General features: G+C 34.4%; 1 protein-coding gene across 1 annotated transcript; it reads left to right on the top strand.

The window, feature by feature from the left end:
- The first annotated feature begins 1,722 nt into the window (after nucleotides 1-1,722).
- LOC138328287 (ribonucleoside-diphosphate reductase large subunit-like) lies at nucleotides 1,723-16,585 on the top strand. Its single transcript, XM_069275029.1, has 18 exons — nucleotides 1,723-1,889; nucleotides 2,529-2,617; nucleotides 2,837-3,014; nucleotides 3,209-3,309; nucleotides 3,952-4,051; nucleotides 4,354-4,430; nucleotides 5,468-5,553; nucleotides 6,075-6,216; nucleotides 7,209-7,292; nucleotides 7,896-8,137; nucleotides 8,699-8,900; nucleotides 10,515-10,664; nucleotides 11,084-11,305; nucleotides 11,773-11,846; nucleotides 12,275-12,410; nucleotides 13,083-13,178; nucleotides 13,531-13,719; nucleotides 15,901-16,585. Exons 1-18 carry the CDS (start codon nucleotides 1,871-1,873, stop codon nucleotides 16,081-16,083), a joined length of 2,370 nt encoding a protein of 789 aa, XP_069131130.1. The 5' UTR covers nucleotides 1,723-1,870; the 3' UTR covers nucleotides 16,084-16,585.
- Nucleotides 16,586-17,540: the final 955 nt, after the last annotated feature.

The raw sequence follows: 17,540 nt of genomic DNA, 5'->3' as shown, positions 1-17,540 counted from the left end.
GGACACAGACGGCTACTCTTCCTGACCGGACGACATACACCCTAACAGATTTCTGAATCCAGAGAGTCGCGTCTACACAGAAGCCATTTGAAAAATTATCAAAAAATCGGGATATTTACTCTTTTTTAAAGTAAATATCCCGATTTTTTTTCAATAATTTTTCAAATCTTGTATTTTCTGAAAAAAAATCACATGACTGTCATATATACTCATCTGTCCATCCACCAAATACAATTTTTTTTTGACAATATTCATTTTTATTGAGTTGGTCCCCTGTGATCTAGGCCTCTCGTTATATTACCTATGTTTGTTAGATAAAATTAAACGTGCCGTAATTTTCATTCTCACGTATCTATGGCAAGCCAAGTTACTTTTTATTTCGAATTTCCGATATCGGAAATTCTAATTCCGATATGGGGATTTCTATTTTCCGATATCGGATATTCTTTTGCCGTTATAGGAAATTGAATTTACCTTATCGGAAATTCTATTTCTGATATCGAAAATTACTTTTAATTTCCGTTATTGGAAATTCTAATTCTGATATCAGAAATAGAATTTCTGATATGGAAAATTATTTTCTAATTGTTGATATCAAAATAGAATTTCCGATAACAGAATTAATTTAAAATTTAAGAAATTTAATTCCGATATCGGGAATTTCAATTCCTATATCGAAATTTTAATTTCGATGTTGAAATTAATTGAATAAAAAGCAACTTGGCTTGCCAAGTTACTGTTTATTCCGAATTTATGATATCGTAAATTTCTTTAATTTCTGATATCGTAAATTCTAATTCTAATATGGGAAATAAAATTTCCCATATCAGAATTAGAAAGTTCTGATATGGAATATTGTTTTCTAATCCCTGATATCAAAAATAAAATTTCCGATATCGGAATCAGAATTTCCGATAACAGAATTAGGATTTTCGATATCTGAGTAAGAATTTCCGATCCCCCTCCCAATATCGGAAATTAATTCCCAAATTGGGGGTGCGGCAATACCAGGAATTTAATTCCGATATCGGAAACTTAAATTCCGATATCGGAATTGATCGAATAAAAAGTAACTTGGCTTGCCATACGAATCAAGCAGAGCTTTTAACATTTTTTTCATTATCAGATATTACCACGATTTTGAGAATCACAATATTAACAGTGTACTGGTTTTAATTTGATTTTGGCAGCACTGCTAAATATGTTTATATTTACAGATTTATACATTGCAGTGAAATGAGTACGTATATACGGTCAGACCATTAAACTAACTAGATATAGTGGTCTACAATTTCATTTCACATTTTTACAGCGTTATCAATAATTGTAAATATGTCATACATATAGCATAAAAAAAAACAAAAACAAAAATACAATGCATAGTTATTAATTGTAACTTATATTTAGCAGGCATTGTTTTCACAGCTAAATTTATCAAATTTAGTGTTTTTCAATAAATTACTGAAGAAAAAATAGCATGTTTATGCCTCTAGCTGATTTTCACATTTAATTTGTAAATGACAGATGTCGGTGAACAAAAATATATGAAGGACGTATAAGTCCTTGATAACATATAGTCATGTATTTTCTTACATATACATTGTATCAGAGTTCCCAGTGCCCCTCTATGGGCCTCACGATCAAAGTTCGGTGTTTCTGAAACGCTTCGTCAAAATTGCCGTCTCTAGAAAACGTCTCGATGACCCCGCAAAAATGGGCGGATCAACACAGAAGTGCGGGAAATCAGTCAGGTGATCGCAGTTGGCGCTCATTTCAAGGGGGAAAACAGCAACAAAGAATCGTCCGGTCAGCTGCAAGAAATTTTGACATCTACTTTACTGTCCGACAAGATTTTCCGTAGCTTGCAAACATGTTTGTCTACAAGAGAGGTAAGTAAAAACGTTTAAAACAAAATCTATGGTTTATTCTGCTCGTATGTTAGGCCTCGAAATGTACTGAAATGATCCCGCGAATGTCCCTTATTGACCCACGGCCACACGAAATTGTTTATTTGTTGTTGTGTGGTATTTCATAGATTAATATGTAGTTGATATGAAATCGTTTGAAAACTAAAATATTACAACATTAAAATTATATGAATGTTTACGATAAATTGTAATTGAAATCGTTCAGCGGTTGAATTTAAATAAGTGTAAACAACACCCTCCCCTTCTGCAATTTGTATATCCGATTCTGTTTTCATTACAAGAGTAAAAAGCAAAGGAAAATGATAACTAAGATGAAAGAACGTAAGCAAAATAAAACAAATATGTTTATAAATGTATGTTTTGATTAAGTTTTGAAAATGGGCAGCCAATGGCAGGATCGACATGTCCTATTCCTATACAATAGATACGAAACTGGGTTTTTTTTATTTGTGATTTTGTAAAATATTTTGATTAAATCATGTATGTTTCCACATTTTTCTGACTAATTGTGTTTATAGTTTTGAAGCCAGAATGAAGTATTCTTTTTCATAAATTTGTGTTGAGTATATTAGCTAAAACAAGTTCATCTCTTTGTTTAAGATGGGCGCCAGGAAAAGGTTATGTTTGACAAGATTACTTCAAGGATTCAGAAACTGTGTTATGGCCTCAACAGCGACTTTGTTGACCCGGTAGGATATATCATAATCACTTATTAACCCCAACTTCAATGAATTTATAAAACTAAAGTAAATGGGAAAAAAATGCATTATATAATACATAAATATGAGATCTACTTACTTTTATTGTGTGAGTGTCAAAATGAAACATTGCGCTCAACTTTAAAGTATATACTTATAAATTGTATGAAGATAAAGAATGTATTTAAGAATTGGTTGTAAATTCTCCAGACTGCGATCACATTCAAAGTCATCAAGGGTCTGTATCCTGGCGTTACTACCGTAGAACTGGACAACCTAGCCGCCGAAACCGCAGCCACCATGACAACTAAACATCCAGACTACGCCCAGTTGGCAGCGAGAATCGCAGTGTCAAATCTACACAAAGAAACAAAAAAAGTTTTTAGCGGTTTGTACACTTTTAATGAGACTACAACATAACAACAGTTAAAAACATATTTTAACTACATATATTGATGCATTGGTAAATTGCTACACAGTTAATGATTAGACCACCGAAACAATTTTGATTTATCTCCATGTTTAAGTTAAGTTTATGCTAAGAGGTTATAACTGTCATATTTGAATATTCATTTTTTTCAGATGTCATGAATGATCTTTACAACTGGATTAACCCCAAGACAAACAAACACTCCCCTATGATTTCTCCCAAGATCCACAAAATCATCATGGATAACTCTGACGTATGTTTGTGAATTTGTTTCATGTGATTCTCTAATATAAATCAGAGCTGTTTGTAAATTGTCAGGTATCATGTTGGATTTCAAAGTTGAACTATGTATTGTTACAGCCCTCTTAATCCACTATATTGATGTATCATTGAAGTACTACAGTTATTTTACCTTTTCCAATTATTTACAGGGCTCTCGCTGTGCTGTTTTTGGAGCCGATTTTCGGCCCCATTCCCAAACTGAAATACATATGTTATTTCACAATTCTTCAAGTTGATTTCACAATCGCGTTTGTGTCCAAAAAATCAATAAGAAATGCCAAAAGAAAGGAAACTGAAATCAATTGGTTGAAATGAATTTGAAATGAATTAGTTGTTTTTGTTTTATTTGACAAATTCTAATTTTCCCAATTTTGGTCAGTGCCGCGATTATTTTCACAATTCTGAAGGCCCCGGCCCCATTTACACAAAAGTGAGAGAAAGCCCAGAATTAAAACTTGATTCCAGGTGTATTGTTTCATAATATAAAGCTTATAATGAATCAAAGTTTCTATTTTTATGTGACATTAAAATGATCTTCATTGAAACAGTAATTAATATACACACTCTCTAAGAAATGATAAAGTGAGATACAATGTATTTATATCTTCTTCAGCGATTGAATTCTGCGCTTATTTACGACCGTGACTTCAGTTACAACTATTTCGGATTCAAGACATTAGAGCGCTCATATCTACTGAAAATGGATGGAAAAGGTATCAAATAGCAATTTTTGATTACAACAACTTCTAAAAATAATTTCCTACAAATTGATGATTATATGCTGTGCACAGAATTTGACAGCTTACTAAAAGTATGCTATTGAATGATTAAGAAATGAAAAACACATTTTGAATAGTGTCAAGAGTTTAAAAAATATTGAACAATGGTAAAAACAACAAAATTGTAAGTTGCTCCTAATTGAATTGATTCTAATTGTGAACTTGTGGAAGAATCTTTGAAAGCCTCTTGGCTAGAAAAGTTTGCTGAAATGTTAAAATGAAATTGGATATTTCAGTGGCTGAGCGACCACAGCACATGTTGATGAGAGTAGCTGTTGGTATACATGAGGAGGACATCGAAGCAGCTATTGAAGTAAGTTCTCTTGTAGATTAAAAATTACCTACCCTATCGGGTTCAGCAAGGACGTATATGAGAAGGATAAGTCACACTGGGTTTTGGGGAAATACTAGGTAGGAGGTTTTGTGTTTGGGCACTGACCATGATGTTGGGCAACGACTGATTTTCCTTTGATATCCGCCGGCGCAGCCTTTGATGTAGCTTGCGGGTGCGAGGGTTACCATCTTACTTTCTGAAGCGGACTGTCATTTCATGAGCTGTCATATTTTTTTAACGCAAATTTAAGACATATCCTCTAGATATTCCGTTCTTAAAGCAAGTAATAAACGTTGTGAAATTCAATATACTTTACATTGGTGTTTCGTTTTACTCGAAAAGACAAGTATTTGTTGAGAAAAATGGTTTTTATTCCCGGTTCATAGGCGTCTCGCGTGGTGATAAGTAATGTAAAGATACAGTCATGAATCCTTCTCACTTATAAATCCTTGGGTTCAGGTTGTAAATAAAAATTTAATAGTTGGCAATTTGATATGGGCAAAATGACCATGTAGAACTGTTTTGGGAAGTTTGAACAATGTTAGATTTATAGCCATTGACTTAACTTTTCAACCTCTGAAATTGCAAGGACACTTTTCCAGTCGTAAGACTACTTGTAATCGTTTGAAGAACTGAATACATTAAAAGAGATTTTATAACATATTGATTATAGGAAAAAGAAAAGAAAAAAACACAAAACAAAATTGAAGTAGTTAATATATCAGAGGAAATTTTGTCTGGTATTTTAACACCATTTCTAACTTGTCCTAAGCTTTCATGTACAGGATTTGATGTTTTTGCAGGGGTTTCATTATCTTTCGGGCGAGGCGTTACAATTGCAATTTCAGGGAGTATTTTTCTGTAATATCTGTATGTTATGAACCTAATTAGGCGGTACCACAACCAGGTTTAACCGACAAAAAGTATCTGGTATGGCCTGATATTGACACCCCTGGTTTTGTTGATGAACGTGTAATATATACGTATGTAGAATTATTCTCTGCTTAATTTTTCAGACCTACAACTTGCTGTCAGAGAAATGGTTTACTCATGCTTCACCAACGCTATTCAATGCTGGCACATGCAGACCACAGCTGTCAAGGTATGTTAAAAGTCTTGATATCTCGTACTTGATATCCCAAAATAAGAATCTAGTGTATTTCACACATCTATGTTTTTAAAAAATTGGAGGGGAGGGGGAAACAATACGAAGCAAAGTACTATAATATAGTAACTATATATTCTATTGACAAAACGTAAATTTTCTTAGCTCAATTAGAAAATTATTAGGTGGCCTTTCAAAGTAAATTTTAAATGATTTTCTTGTTATTTTGTAAATGGCAATTTTGTTGTATGTACCTCAGAATGTCCAACAAAGTGACTTTATTACCAGGCGGTACTTGTACTTTTTGCCGGTCAAACCGGGCTAAATTACATTAGATAGCATACAGATGGTATAGAAAAGTACCCCCTGAAATTGCAATAGTATCGCCTCTCCTGAAAGATAATGAAACCCCTGATTACCAAAATGTGATAAAATGATATTTGAAATTCTTTAAATCACTTGATTACATGAATTGATATGGAGAAGAAATATCCGAGTAATATCATTATCATTTATAGCTGTTTCTTGCTGACCATGCACTCAGACAGTATAGAAGGCATATACGACACCCTCAAGCAGTGTGCCCTTATATCAAAATCAGCTGGAGGAATAGGTCTCAACGTTCACAATATCCGTGGAACTGGAAGTTACATCGCAGGGGTGAGTGTCTGTACTGAAGTGCATAAAATGTATTCTAAGGTATAGCAACTAGAGCTACATATAGTCTAGTGAAACACGGAAAAACTACCATATTTAGTTGTATTTTTCAGGGATTAATCTAGCTCTAATTTATTACCATTTATGGGTAAATTTTCCCTCAAGGAATGAATTCCCCTCTGGCCTAAAATTCCTCTGAATATTTAAAAATACCCCATTTGAAGCTAAAAAATTACCGTTTTTGTACCACCATTTCTCCTGTGACTTATTTCCTATTAATTTTTTTAGACTTTTGTTTGCAAATTTCTTCATATTTATCATACAGCTACTGCATATTTTATGATAAACTCAATTTTTTCATTATTGAGCTCAAAATCTTGGTTTACTAATTTAAAAAAAAAATAGAATTAAAATGAATATAATTTGAATAGTGTCAAGATAAGAAAATAAGAAGATGCAAATTCCCCTATATTTCGCCAAACTTTTCTCCTATTTTGAAAAAGAGTAGTTTCCCCCAAAACCTAGATTGATCCCTGATTTTTAGTAAAGTCAATTTTCTCTAATAATATAAAGTAGGATTTTTCTGAGTTATAAGTTTTAAAGCAATTTAATCTTTGTGCCATAGATGGTCTTTATAGACATTGTCAATCATAAGTGCTTTTGAGAGATTATGTTTGTAACATTTTGTGTACATTATATTAGGGTCACAGTGGCTAAGTGGTTAAGATGTCTTAATCCTATTGCTACGAACCCTCCACCTATGGGTCGCAAGTTTGAGTCCCATATGGGTCAGTTGAAAGGAACTGACGCTGGTCGGTGTTTTTCTCCAGGTACTCCGACTATCCTCCACCAACAAACCTGACGCGTCCTTTACCTGACCCTGGCTGTTAAAATGTTGCTATACTTATGAAAACCCCAAGTATTGATTAAAACTTTTTTTAAAGAAAAACAAAATGTTATTTAGTACTAATATTTTTAGTCTTAATGTTTTACAGACAAATGGAATCTCCAACGGTCTGCTGCCTATGTTACGAGTGTATAACAACACCGCCCGATACGTTGATCAGGGCGGTAATAAGGTGAGCACAGCAGAACATGGTAAAGAAATCACGAGAATATAGACCAGTGTTGCACAAATATTCAGAAATGTACATTAAATATTATATCAAAAAGGTAACAAATATCAATATGGTAATATCCTTGTTACAATTATAGTCTTGGGTAAACTTGTCACATTTTACACAAAAGCTTGTGCAGTCTGTGACTTTAAGCACTAGTCCGATGCCCATGACTAGTATTTATGGCCGGACTAGTGCTAATTGTAATAGGCTAGTGGCTCCCCACACGACTAAAATCAGTAAATACTATATTTACAAAAGTGGTGGCCAATTGCATTTTGAGTGCATTGTGTTTATCATTATTTCTGTCTGGATGCATCATTTTGTGAGAATTTGCATTCACGAATGCATCCAGACTAATTTGTGTTAAAAATAGAAATTGATCATGACTGGAATTTTAGTTGCTTTGATATTATAAGTATATATCTGATTTAAGACTGATTTATACAAACTATCATACTTTTTAAGTTTGCTGCACACATATATTTTTATATAATCATTTGATCTGAGTGTCCAATATATAATTCTGAAAGTAAAACCGATTCTGTTCGCATCGATTTACAGAGACCTGGAGCATTTGCTATTTACTTGGAGCCATGGCATTGTGATATGTTCGACTTTCTCGACTGTAAAAAGAACACTGGAAAAGAAGAAAATAGAGCTCGTGACTTGTTCTACGCGCTATGGATTCCAGACCTGTTCATGGAAAGAGTAGAGAAAAACGAAGACTGGACCCTGATGTGTCCCGCCGAGTGTCCAGGTCTGGCGGACTGTTGGGGCGACGAGTTTGTGAAGCTCTATACCAAGTAAGAACTTTTAGTTGCTAGATAGCTACAATTCCATACTTCTATATCTATTCCTTCTTTAACCTTTACTACTCGTTGCCAACTGTTACAGGTACTTGTTTTTTCCATGATCTGACTGTTCCAAAATTTACAACATATTGACTTTTAAAACTTACTCAAGACAATTGATAATTTGCCATATTTTATTTATTTATTTTTTCTCATTTTTTGATTTGAAGGTTTTCAATCACTTGAGTTATTTCTAGTTCAAGACAATACTGCAAACATATATATTTGGTTAATACCAAATATGTATGTTTGACATATTTGGTTAATACCAAATATGTATGTTTGTAGTATTGTCTTGAACTAGAAATATCTAAGTGCATATCATGCTGATGACTTGGTGCTGAACTTTGATTGGTCTTGTTCTTCAAGTCTGATTAGTGGTTACTGAAAATTTTTAAATGCACCAATTCAAGGATTGTGCTAGGTGTAAAACTAATATATATTTATAGTATATTTCAATAATCAAACAACAGGAAACAAACCTTTATCAAATAAAAAAATTTGTCTCCTCAGATACGAAAAAGAGGGAAAAGGCCGCAAGACAATCAAAGCCCAACAGTTGTGGTATGCCATCATTGAGTCCCAGACAGAGACGGGTACGCCATACATGTTGTACAAGGACAGTTGTAATCGTAAATCCAACCAACAGAATCTCGGCACCATCAAGTGTAGCAACCTCTGTACGGAGATCGTGGAATATAGCAGCCCAGATGAGGTGAGGTTTCCTTTTTAACTTTTCTTTGCACATGCAACTGAGGAGGAGAAGGCAAATGAGGGAGCATTTCAAATAAAATTAGATTTCTGTAGTTATGATGAGTAGTGTTGGGAAACAGTTTCATTTTCATGATCGATCATCCCTTCCAAGCAAGTGACTGATGATCGACTAATGATCGATCATAAGCTGAAGTTTACTTCACTCCGAGTATAGATATCATTTTGTCTTCACTTTTCTACCAAATTACCATTCTTTTTTCACTTTTGTTTCCGGGAAAATCCATATGTCCTGATGTTGTAGTGGGGATCGTCTTTCACACATTTACATCGCTACATTTCATTGAAATCGATTTCTCCAATAAAGATGGTAGTTTCTTTGTGTTAATCGTGTGTAGGAAACTGGTATTTAAATGGCTTGTTGTTAAACAAAATCTTGTAATATCCCTTATAAACTAGTAAAATTCATCAGCGTGCCCCATTACGTACAGGTGTACGTAATTCACGCATCACTGAAAACAGTTGTTATTTATAATTTATATATATTAAAACTGTCGGAAGAAATGACCAGACAACCTCGTCCTAGATCTTTCTGTAAGCTGGTTGCTACTGGCGATTTCCCTGCATTTTGATTGGCTGATCATGATGACCTATCGATCTAGGTTATTTCCTAACCTGAATAATGTTTCGCTATTTGATTATGGGCACTATCACACACTAAAGATCGTAAGGCGTAACACTAGTGGTGTTTACTTGTCAATGTTGTAAACATGGAGCTGTCTAAAAAGCGTACGATTAGCGATTTCTTTGCGAGTTCTTCTATCACCAAAAGAAAATCCCTGAATGAAACATCGTCTGAAAACGTAGATCAATGTAAGAAACGAGTAAAAAAAGTTCCAACCTCAGTGTTTATGATGATTTGATTGGAAACACTATTTAAGTTCTTTAAAATCTACAGCTTTGAGCCTTTCAGTATCATTTTTTGCAGCACGATATCTAATGAATTGGAATTAGAAATGAAAGTAAAATTGCCCTTATGTCACCAAAGGAGTCGATTATTGAATGATCAGAGCTTGATGAAATGCTTCATGATTGTTTAAATTTTGCTTGTACCCCTAGATTTATGCTTGTACCCCTCAGATTTTCTGAGGAGGGGTACACTTTACCCCGGATGAGAGAAAGTCAGGGGGCACGCGTTTCATGGGGAAAACTTTTGGATTCCTAACAACATCTTTAGATATTTTCTTGATTTAGTAGTATTTTTAATATATGTTGACTCATTGACCCCTGGAATTCTATAATGGACTGTTCCAGTATTTTAAATAGAAGAGTTCAAAAGTGTCTTCAGGGGTAAATGAGTAAATGTTTTTATTAGAAGCAGACTAAAAGTAGTGACCATACCTGACCTGGGTTTGAACTCAAGACTTTTGAACACTAGCCAGAAGCTCTACTGTTGGAGGTTCCTGGTCGCTGATGAGTTGCCAGGAACCGACAGTTGGTTGGTGACTTAAGCCACTTATCATCAAATGTTGTGCTGTTTCAAAAAGACTTCATCAATATCTTAATAATAAATTGTTTATCATGTTTTTGACATTTCCACTATGTTGGTTTCCATCAGGTTGCTGTGTGTAACTTGGCATCTATCGCTCTCAACATGTACGTACTACCAGACAAGACCTTCGACTTCAACAAGCTGAAGGAGAACACAAAGGTCATTGTACGGAACCTCAACAAAATCATTGACATCAACTTTTATCCTGTGGAGGAGGTAAGCCCTTGTAATCACAGACAGTTCCTAGTTTATGTCAACTTAGTCAAGTCCAATTGATAAACAGCGATTTCTCATTAGTATTGCCAGTTCTCATTTGTAACAAATCTTACTCCATGATTGAAAGATCTTTACATCCACATTGATAAATATTCATCACAAATTTTATCAACTTTTGCACCTTTTCTTCTTTTCTTATATTTTTTTTGCCACATCAGTAAAGCCTGCCCAAGTGACCATCTGTACTTTCTTGGTATCTCACATGACTCAGTGCCATTATAATTTGAACTGTGTTGAAAAACCACTTGGCTAAATTTAAAAAAAAAAAAAAAAAAAATTCATTGTCCCTCGAATGGTTGGTGTCATATGCAACAATATATATAAAAGAAGAAAAATGAACGAAAAATGACTCTTTGTAGGCAAGAAGGTCCAACTTCCGTCACAGACCAATTGGTATTGGAGTGCAGGGACTGGCTGATGCTTTCATCCTGATGAGGTTCCCCTTCGACAGCCCCCAAGCCCAGGAACTCAACAAACAGATCTTTGAGACCATTTACTTTGGGGCTCTGGAGGCAAGTTGTGAACTTGCAGAAAAGCTTGGACCCTATGAAACCTATGATGGATGTCCTGTCAGCAAAGGGGTAAGACCAGTGTTTTGTTAATAGCTAGGTTGGAGTAGCATTTTAAGAATCTGTTAAGATTTGTGAAGTCGTTAAATGTAATTATAAATACTTATGAGATGATTGACTGTCTACTTATCTAAAATCTTTTATGGTTCCTGATTTCACTTCAAAGGCTGCAAAGAAAATTAGGAAGTTTTTGTGAAGTTTGAATCTGGCATGAAGCCATTTCAATTTACACTGTTCTCCGCAAGTGAGTTTTTCTAGACTTTTCAGATCTTCTAGACTGAAAATCTAGAAGCACTTGCCAGAAGCAAAAGAGCTACATACAAATCTAGTGACAAGAGGCTGTAGAGGTATCAGAGAGCAAGTCTAGTTGGCTTCAGGAGAAACTGAGAATTATCAGTTTACAATTAATGTATTGCATAGTGTATTATTAAGAACTTTTAAATCACCAGAGATGTCTGATATTATCCTTGATATTGTAGATTTTACAGCACGATATGTGGAATGTGAAGGCTACTATGCATGATTGGGATGGTCTGCGTGCCAAGATTGCCAAGTAAGTTTGCCTTGTACACCAATTGCAATTGTTATACGCTCGAGTTCTTTGTTGTATCAGATACTGACTACAGTAATTTTATCTCCGCAACTAAAAACAGCTATACAGTACAGAATATTATCTGATAATTAGGATTCATGTTCAAAGTAGAAGTCCGCCCATGTCATTTCTTTTATCAATGATTTGTAACTTTTTATTTGTGATTTTGTAACAGAACTCCATTCTCAAATTGAAATGATTGGTTCAAAATTCCTCCCAAAACACTTTTGAATTCAACCGTATCTAGCTATACTTACACTTTTTTTTTGTCTCTGGTGTGCATTGTGATATATTTAGATGTGTTAGATCCTAAACCTTTAACATTGTAAATTCTCCGAATACAAGTTTTCTCCTTGTTGATGAATCACTTTAAATGTTTGCCTTGTTAGACATGGTGTACGTAACAGTCTGTTACTGGCGCCGATGCCAACAGCTTCCACAGCTCAGATCCTAGGAAACAATGAGTCCATCGAGGCCTACACAAGTAACATTTACACAAGGAGGGTCCTGTCAGGAGAGTTCCAGGTAATGTATTAGTAGGAAGGGGTAGAGGAAATTCTAGGTAGTACCCATCATACCATCAAGGACTTCTGTTTGGAGCCTTTAGGGGCACAGGGCCTTTTGAAAGGGCCATTCCGAACACCAACTCTGGGTAGGGTGGGGTGTTTTCATAGGTGTTGATAGGGAGTTCTAGTCGATCTCGGCATTGCTCTCAGCGTTAGATCACAGGTAAATCTCAGGTGAACAAACTCACCTGGAAGGTGATCAGCAAAATTATTGCCAAGCTGGTGCAATTTTGAATTTTAAATTATAGTTATTAGTGCCTTTTGAATATCAATCAATTGTAAGTCATAGTTAGTGAAATCGGGAGTTATAAGCATGCTATAAAGCAATTATTTTCAAAGGAAATAATTTGTATATGCATATGCTTTTTTGACCTGTAATTTACATCTACTCGTTTCATTGGCTAAAGGCTGTGGGTTATGGATGTATTATGTGAATCAAATATTTAATCAAAATATTTTTTGTAAATTTAAAATGATTGACAACATTTGTAATATTTGGGTTGTGAACCAGAATTCATTGACAATAATATTTGCAATGTTTAGGTCGTGAACCAGAATTTATTGACAATAATATTTGCAATGTTTAGGTCCTGAACCAGAATACATTGACAATGATATTTGCAATGTTTAGGTCGTGAACCAGCATTTACTGAGAGATCTGACTGAAAAGGGACTATGGAATGATGAGATGAAGAACAAACTGATCGCCAATGGAGGTTCCATACAGGTTTGTTATGTTTTTGTGCACAGTTTCTGGGAGTTCAATTATCTGAAACATGTATCTACTACTCTATGGAGTACCGTATTTTCCCTATTAAGAGCTCCTCTAATAAGGACGCTCCTGTGCTGTTATTAGGGAAAATACAGTAATTGACCAATTGCCAGGCATTATGTAGCCACGCCTCATGCTTATAAATACATGCATACTTCGTCAATGGCAGAGTAAACATTGTAGCATACCCAATGTTTGATGACCTGAAAATTATTTTTTTAAATTTCCTCCCTAGTCTTGCTTTAAAATCATTTTATGTGTCAATTTGTTTGTGCTGGTTAAATCATTGCCATGATATACTTTTCAGAATATCGAAGAGATCCCCGACGACATCAAGCAGTTGTATAAGACAGTTTGGGAGATTTCACAGAAGACTGTGCTCAAGATGGCTGCAGACAGAGGAGCGTTTATTGACCAATCACAATCTCTGAACGTCCACATTGCGGAGCCAAACTACGGCAAACTTACCAGTATGCACTTCTACGCCTGGAAACTGGTGAGTGAACCTGCTGAATTACACCGGTTTCATTTTCTTAGAGAAATCATTACTCTATTTCAATTTCTTAACTCCTTCAATTTCTTAAAGAAAACACTTTTAGTTTTGAATTACCTGAAGTACTTATTATAAATAACAAGTATTCAGGCATTATGTTGGAGTTCAATGAAGAAACAATAGATATTTTGATGGAAGTCATGAGAATTATTTCAGGACTTCCCTCATAATAAGTGAACCCTCATTGGAACAAAACAGACAATTTGGGACATTTTGCCCACATCAGTACTTTCTTTGTAAACTTGAGAAGTTGTAGAAGGAATTTAGAAAAGTTTAGCAATGTTGGGTAGTCGTGAATATAACAACTTGTGTAAGTGCAAGTGCCAGGATAAAAAAAAGTTTCTTTTAACCCTTAGACTGCTACACGCGGCTATATACGCGTTGGTTTAAATGGCCCTCAGTGCTACACGAGTAAAAAGACGTTTTTTGACTCCAAGTTTTCAACCGGCAGTCCGATCGTCAAATCTCCCTCCTGTTGCTAAATTTATGACTGAAAACGAAAGTAGAATGCTTCCGATTGGTTCTAATGTCATTACATTCGATATTCTCGGGATTATAGGCTAAAAATAACCACAGGTGTGGAGGAATTCGAATGGTATACTGACTCGTCAAAATGGCCGCTCCGATAGATCGAAGTGATGAAGAACGTGTACAACAGTTCTTTGCTAGCGATGTGTCAGAAGTTGAAAGTAAATTTGAAGGGTCAGATACTTTAGATTGGGATCCAATAGAAGGCAACATTATTTTAATTTCTCCTATAAATAAGTGTGTGCCCGATGCCAACACAGAACATGAGGCAGCCCCCCCACGCGGCCGGCTGCCATGTTGACAGACGACAAGATTGACTTTGACAATGCTCCGTTCACAGGCGAGTTGAAATTAATGTACAACATGAATAAATGTAAGCTAGTTGCTTTTAAACGCATTTTTGGATGATTACAATATAGAAAATAAAGTTGTTCACACAAACTTATTTATGTTATCTACACGAAGTTTACCGTCAATGACCGGCATGTTGAAAGAAAACAGACGAACAAAAAATGACAGTATTACGTTTTATAAGATACAGGTGTTTCTTTTACGTTGATAACGGCTATGGGTTTTATCCAGATTAAGTTATTTACACCACTGTTGGTCATGATGCATTTGAAAAACAATTTTTCAGAGATTGTTTAAGATCGTTTTCTAGTTATATTGTCTAATTAACTTTCACCTGACTGAAAATGACTTACCTGGACTCATCTGGGCTATAAGAATACTTTTAAGGGTAACTTGGTCTAAGATAGAGATAAGATGTGGTTCATAATGAAAATGCATACACTATGTGATGATAGACCAGAAATTAAACAGGAAACTAGCTTCTTTCCTTCATGAACAATTATCAAGATTTTGTTTGTGAATATTAATTAGTTTTAGAAGTTTTTACCTGGATTTTTTCAAAGACTTAATAACCAAATGAAGTCATATGCTTCTTAATACCAAGGTTACTCGATTAAATTGGTTTTATTTCATAATTTTAATTGAGTTTTCTTGTTATTATTTGATACAACCTAATATTTTTACCTTTAGTCACCTGTATTGTTACCTGTATGCTTAACGAGAAGTATATTTGCGGAATAAACAGCATCAATTTAAACTACAGGCAATAACAAACAATTTTCATAAAACTTTTATTCACATAATGCAAATAGTTTTCAAGATATAATCATTTATAATTAAGTTATCATTTCCCTGGATTTTACAAAATTAATGCAGCACTGAGAGCTCGAGCCATTACTATACAAACCATTGCAGCAGCCTAAGGGTTAATCAACTTCCTTTCGCGTGAATGATTTTCACAGATGATAGGATAAATCAAATAACCGTCCCTGTGGAATTGATTCAGAAGAGCCTAGATCTTGAAAACAAATCGCCAATAATGAGAAGTTGGACAGAAAAGGCAAAATTAATTAGTAGCGAGAATATGTTGGATCACATTAGTCTGTCTGATTGGGAGGAGGCAGAGATATTTATGTGTTAAAATTTCTAGTTTTTAGTATTTTAAACATAAGGATTAATTTGACATTTGGAACTAATCTTTTACTTTATCAAATTTAACTAAAATAACTGTCTTTCTTTCTATAGGGTCTGAAGACTGGCATGTACTACCTGCGTACTAAAGCAGCTGCCTCAGCTATCCAGTTCACCGTCGACAAAACGAAGCTGGCACAAAAAACGGACGCTGGCACACAGGAGGTTAATGAGAAGATGGCCGCCATGGTTTGCTCTCTTCAGAATAAGGAAGACTGCATGATGTGTGGATCTTAAACAAGACTGAGATACAGATCAATAGTGCCACTCGTTTAAACGAGAAAACAACGATCTGAAGTGATTGTGGACAATAATTTATAAAAAAAGTAGTGAATGAAATATGATCCAAATATGAATTGTTATCAACTATAATTCTGATCATATTCTCCACAGGACTGTGCTTTTGAATATCGTGATATAAATGAAATTGCAGCATTCAAAATGGTCTTTCTCAACATAAAATCCACAAATTTAACATACAAACAATTTATTGGATTAGAATTGAGAATTTAGGTTTACTGATTCATACTATTTAAAAAAAGTTCTGATCATGAGGATATTTTTGAGATTTTTGATGTGTTCTGACTATTACTGACAATCTTGTGTTCAATCACCTGAAATGATTACCACATCATTTTCATCAGGCTGAATTCATTGTCCATTTATTTGTATTACTTGTTGAAATGTTTGTGATATTGATATTTATTTATGTCTCATATAAAACTTACTTAAAATCTTCTCCTTTTTTTTGAGTTATTTATTCCTGTCCATGCCAAATTTCACGAACATTCTTTAACTTTTAAATAATTTCTCCACAGAAAAGCATTACAAAAGTTAAGGAAAATATCTTAAGTTAAGAAGCCTTCCTTAGATTTGTAAATGATTTCCTATGGATAATTTTAAGTTTAGGGATTCCTTAAAGATGCTCCAGCGCTGACAGAGCATAAATGATATTTATCATTTGAACAAATTTTGGTGTTTAATCGTTTATATATATGTGAAATTAACACAAAAATAATATAAGATAATATATTTTGCCTTTGGTGCATGCACAATCAGTACTTAATTCCATATAGGATATAGTGCCAAGGATTTTTTTCGGGGTGCAATTACATTTGTAATTATTATTTTTTTGTATTTTTCACTTGAAGTAAAATTACAAGCTCAAACTTTTCAATGGTGGTAATGGTGGAAGTAACTTTTGTAACTGAAGAAAAATACTGAATCATCTGCTTCTGTTTTTGATACTGCAAAAATACTTTTTGTCAGCGGTGGGGCATCTTTAAGGAATGTTCTAGAAACTTGGCCCAGTTCATAAGCTTTATTCATTTTAGCAGACCAACAACATACATATTAATATTTGAAACACGTGGCATATTGTTATTCAAAGAATCTAGATAGAAAGAAAAAGTATTCAACGGCTGATATTCACATTGGAGTGATGTAAACATTCCTGCTCCCAAGCATCATTGGGTTGTATCCCTTGAAGCACTTTGTGATAATCTATAACCATTCATTTCATCTGATGGTACATTGTGTAGTATTAAACATTAAGTATGTGTTTTTTTATTGAACATCTGGAGTTAATCAAATCTGTTATTGAATGTTAGGGAAAAGTGTAATCTGATTCAAGCCCTACCTTAAGGATGTATTCTTCTGAGGTTTCAGTCTCGTTTCGAAGTTATAAGATTTTC

The sequence above is a fragment of the Argopecten irradians genome, chromosome 7, assembly GCF_041381155.1.
Source record: "Argopecten irradians isolate NY chromosome 7, Ai_NY, whole genome shotgun sequence".
Lineage (NCBI taxonomy): Eukaryota > Metazoa > Mollusca > Bivalvia > Pectinida > Pectinidae > Argopecten > Argopecten irradians.
The sequence above is the reverse complement of the archived record's forward strand: the minus strand, read 5'-3'. Positions and strand labels throughout refer to the sequence as shown.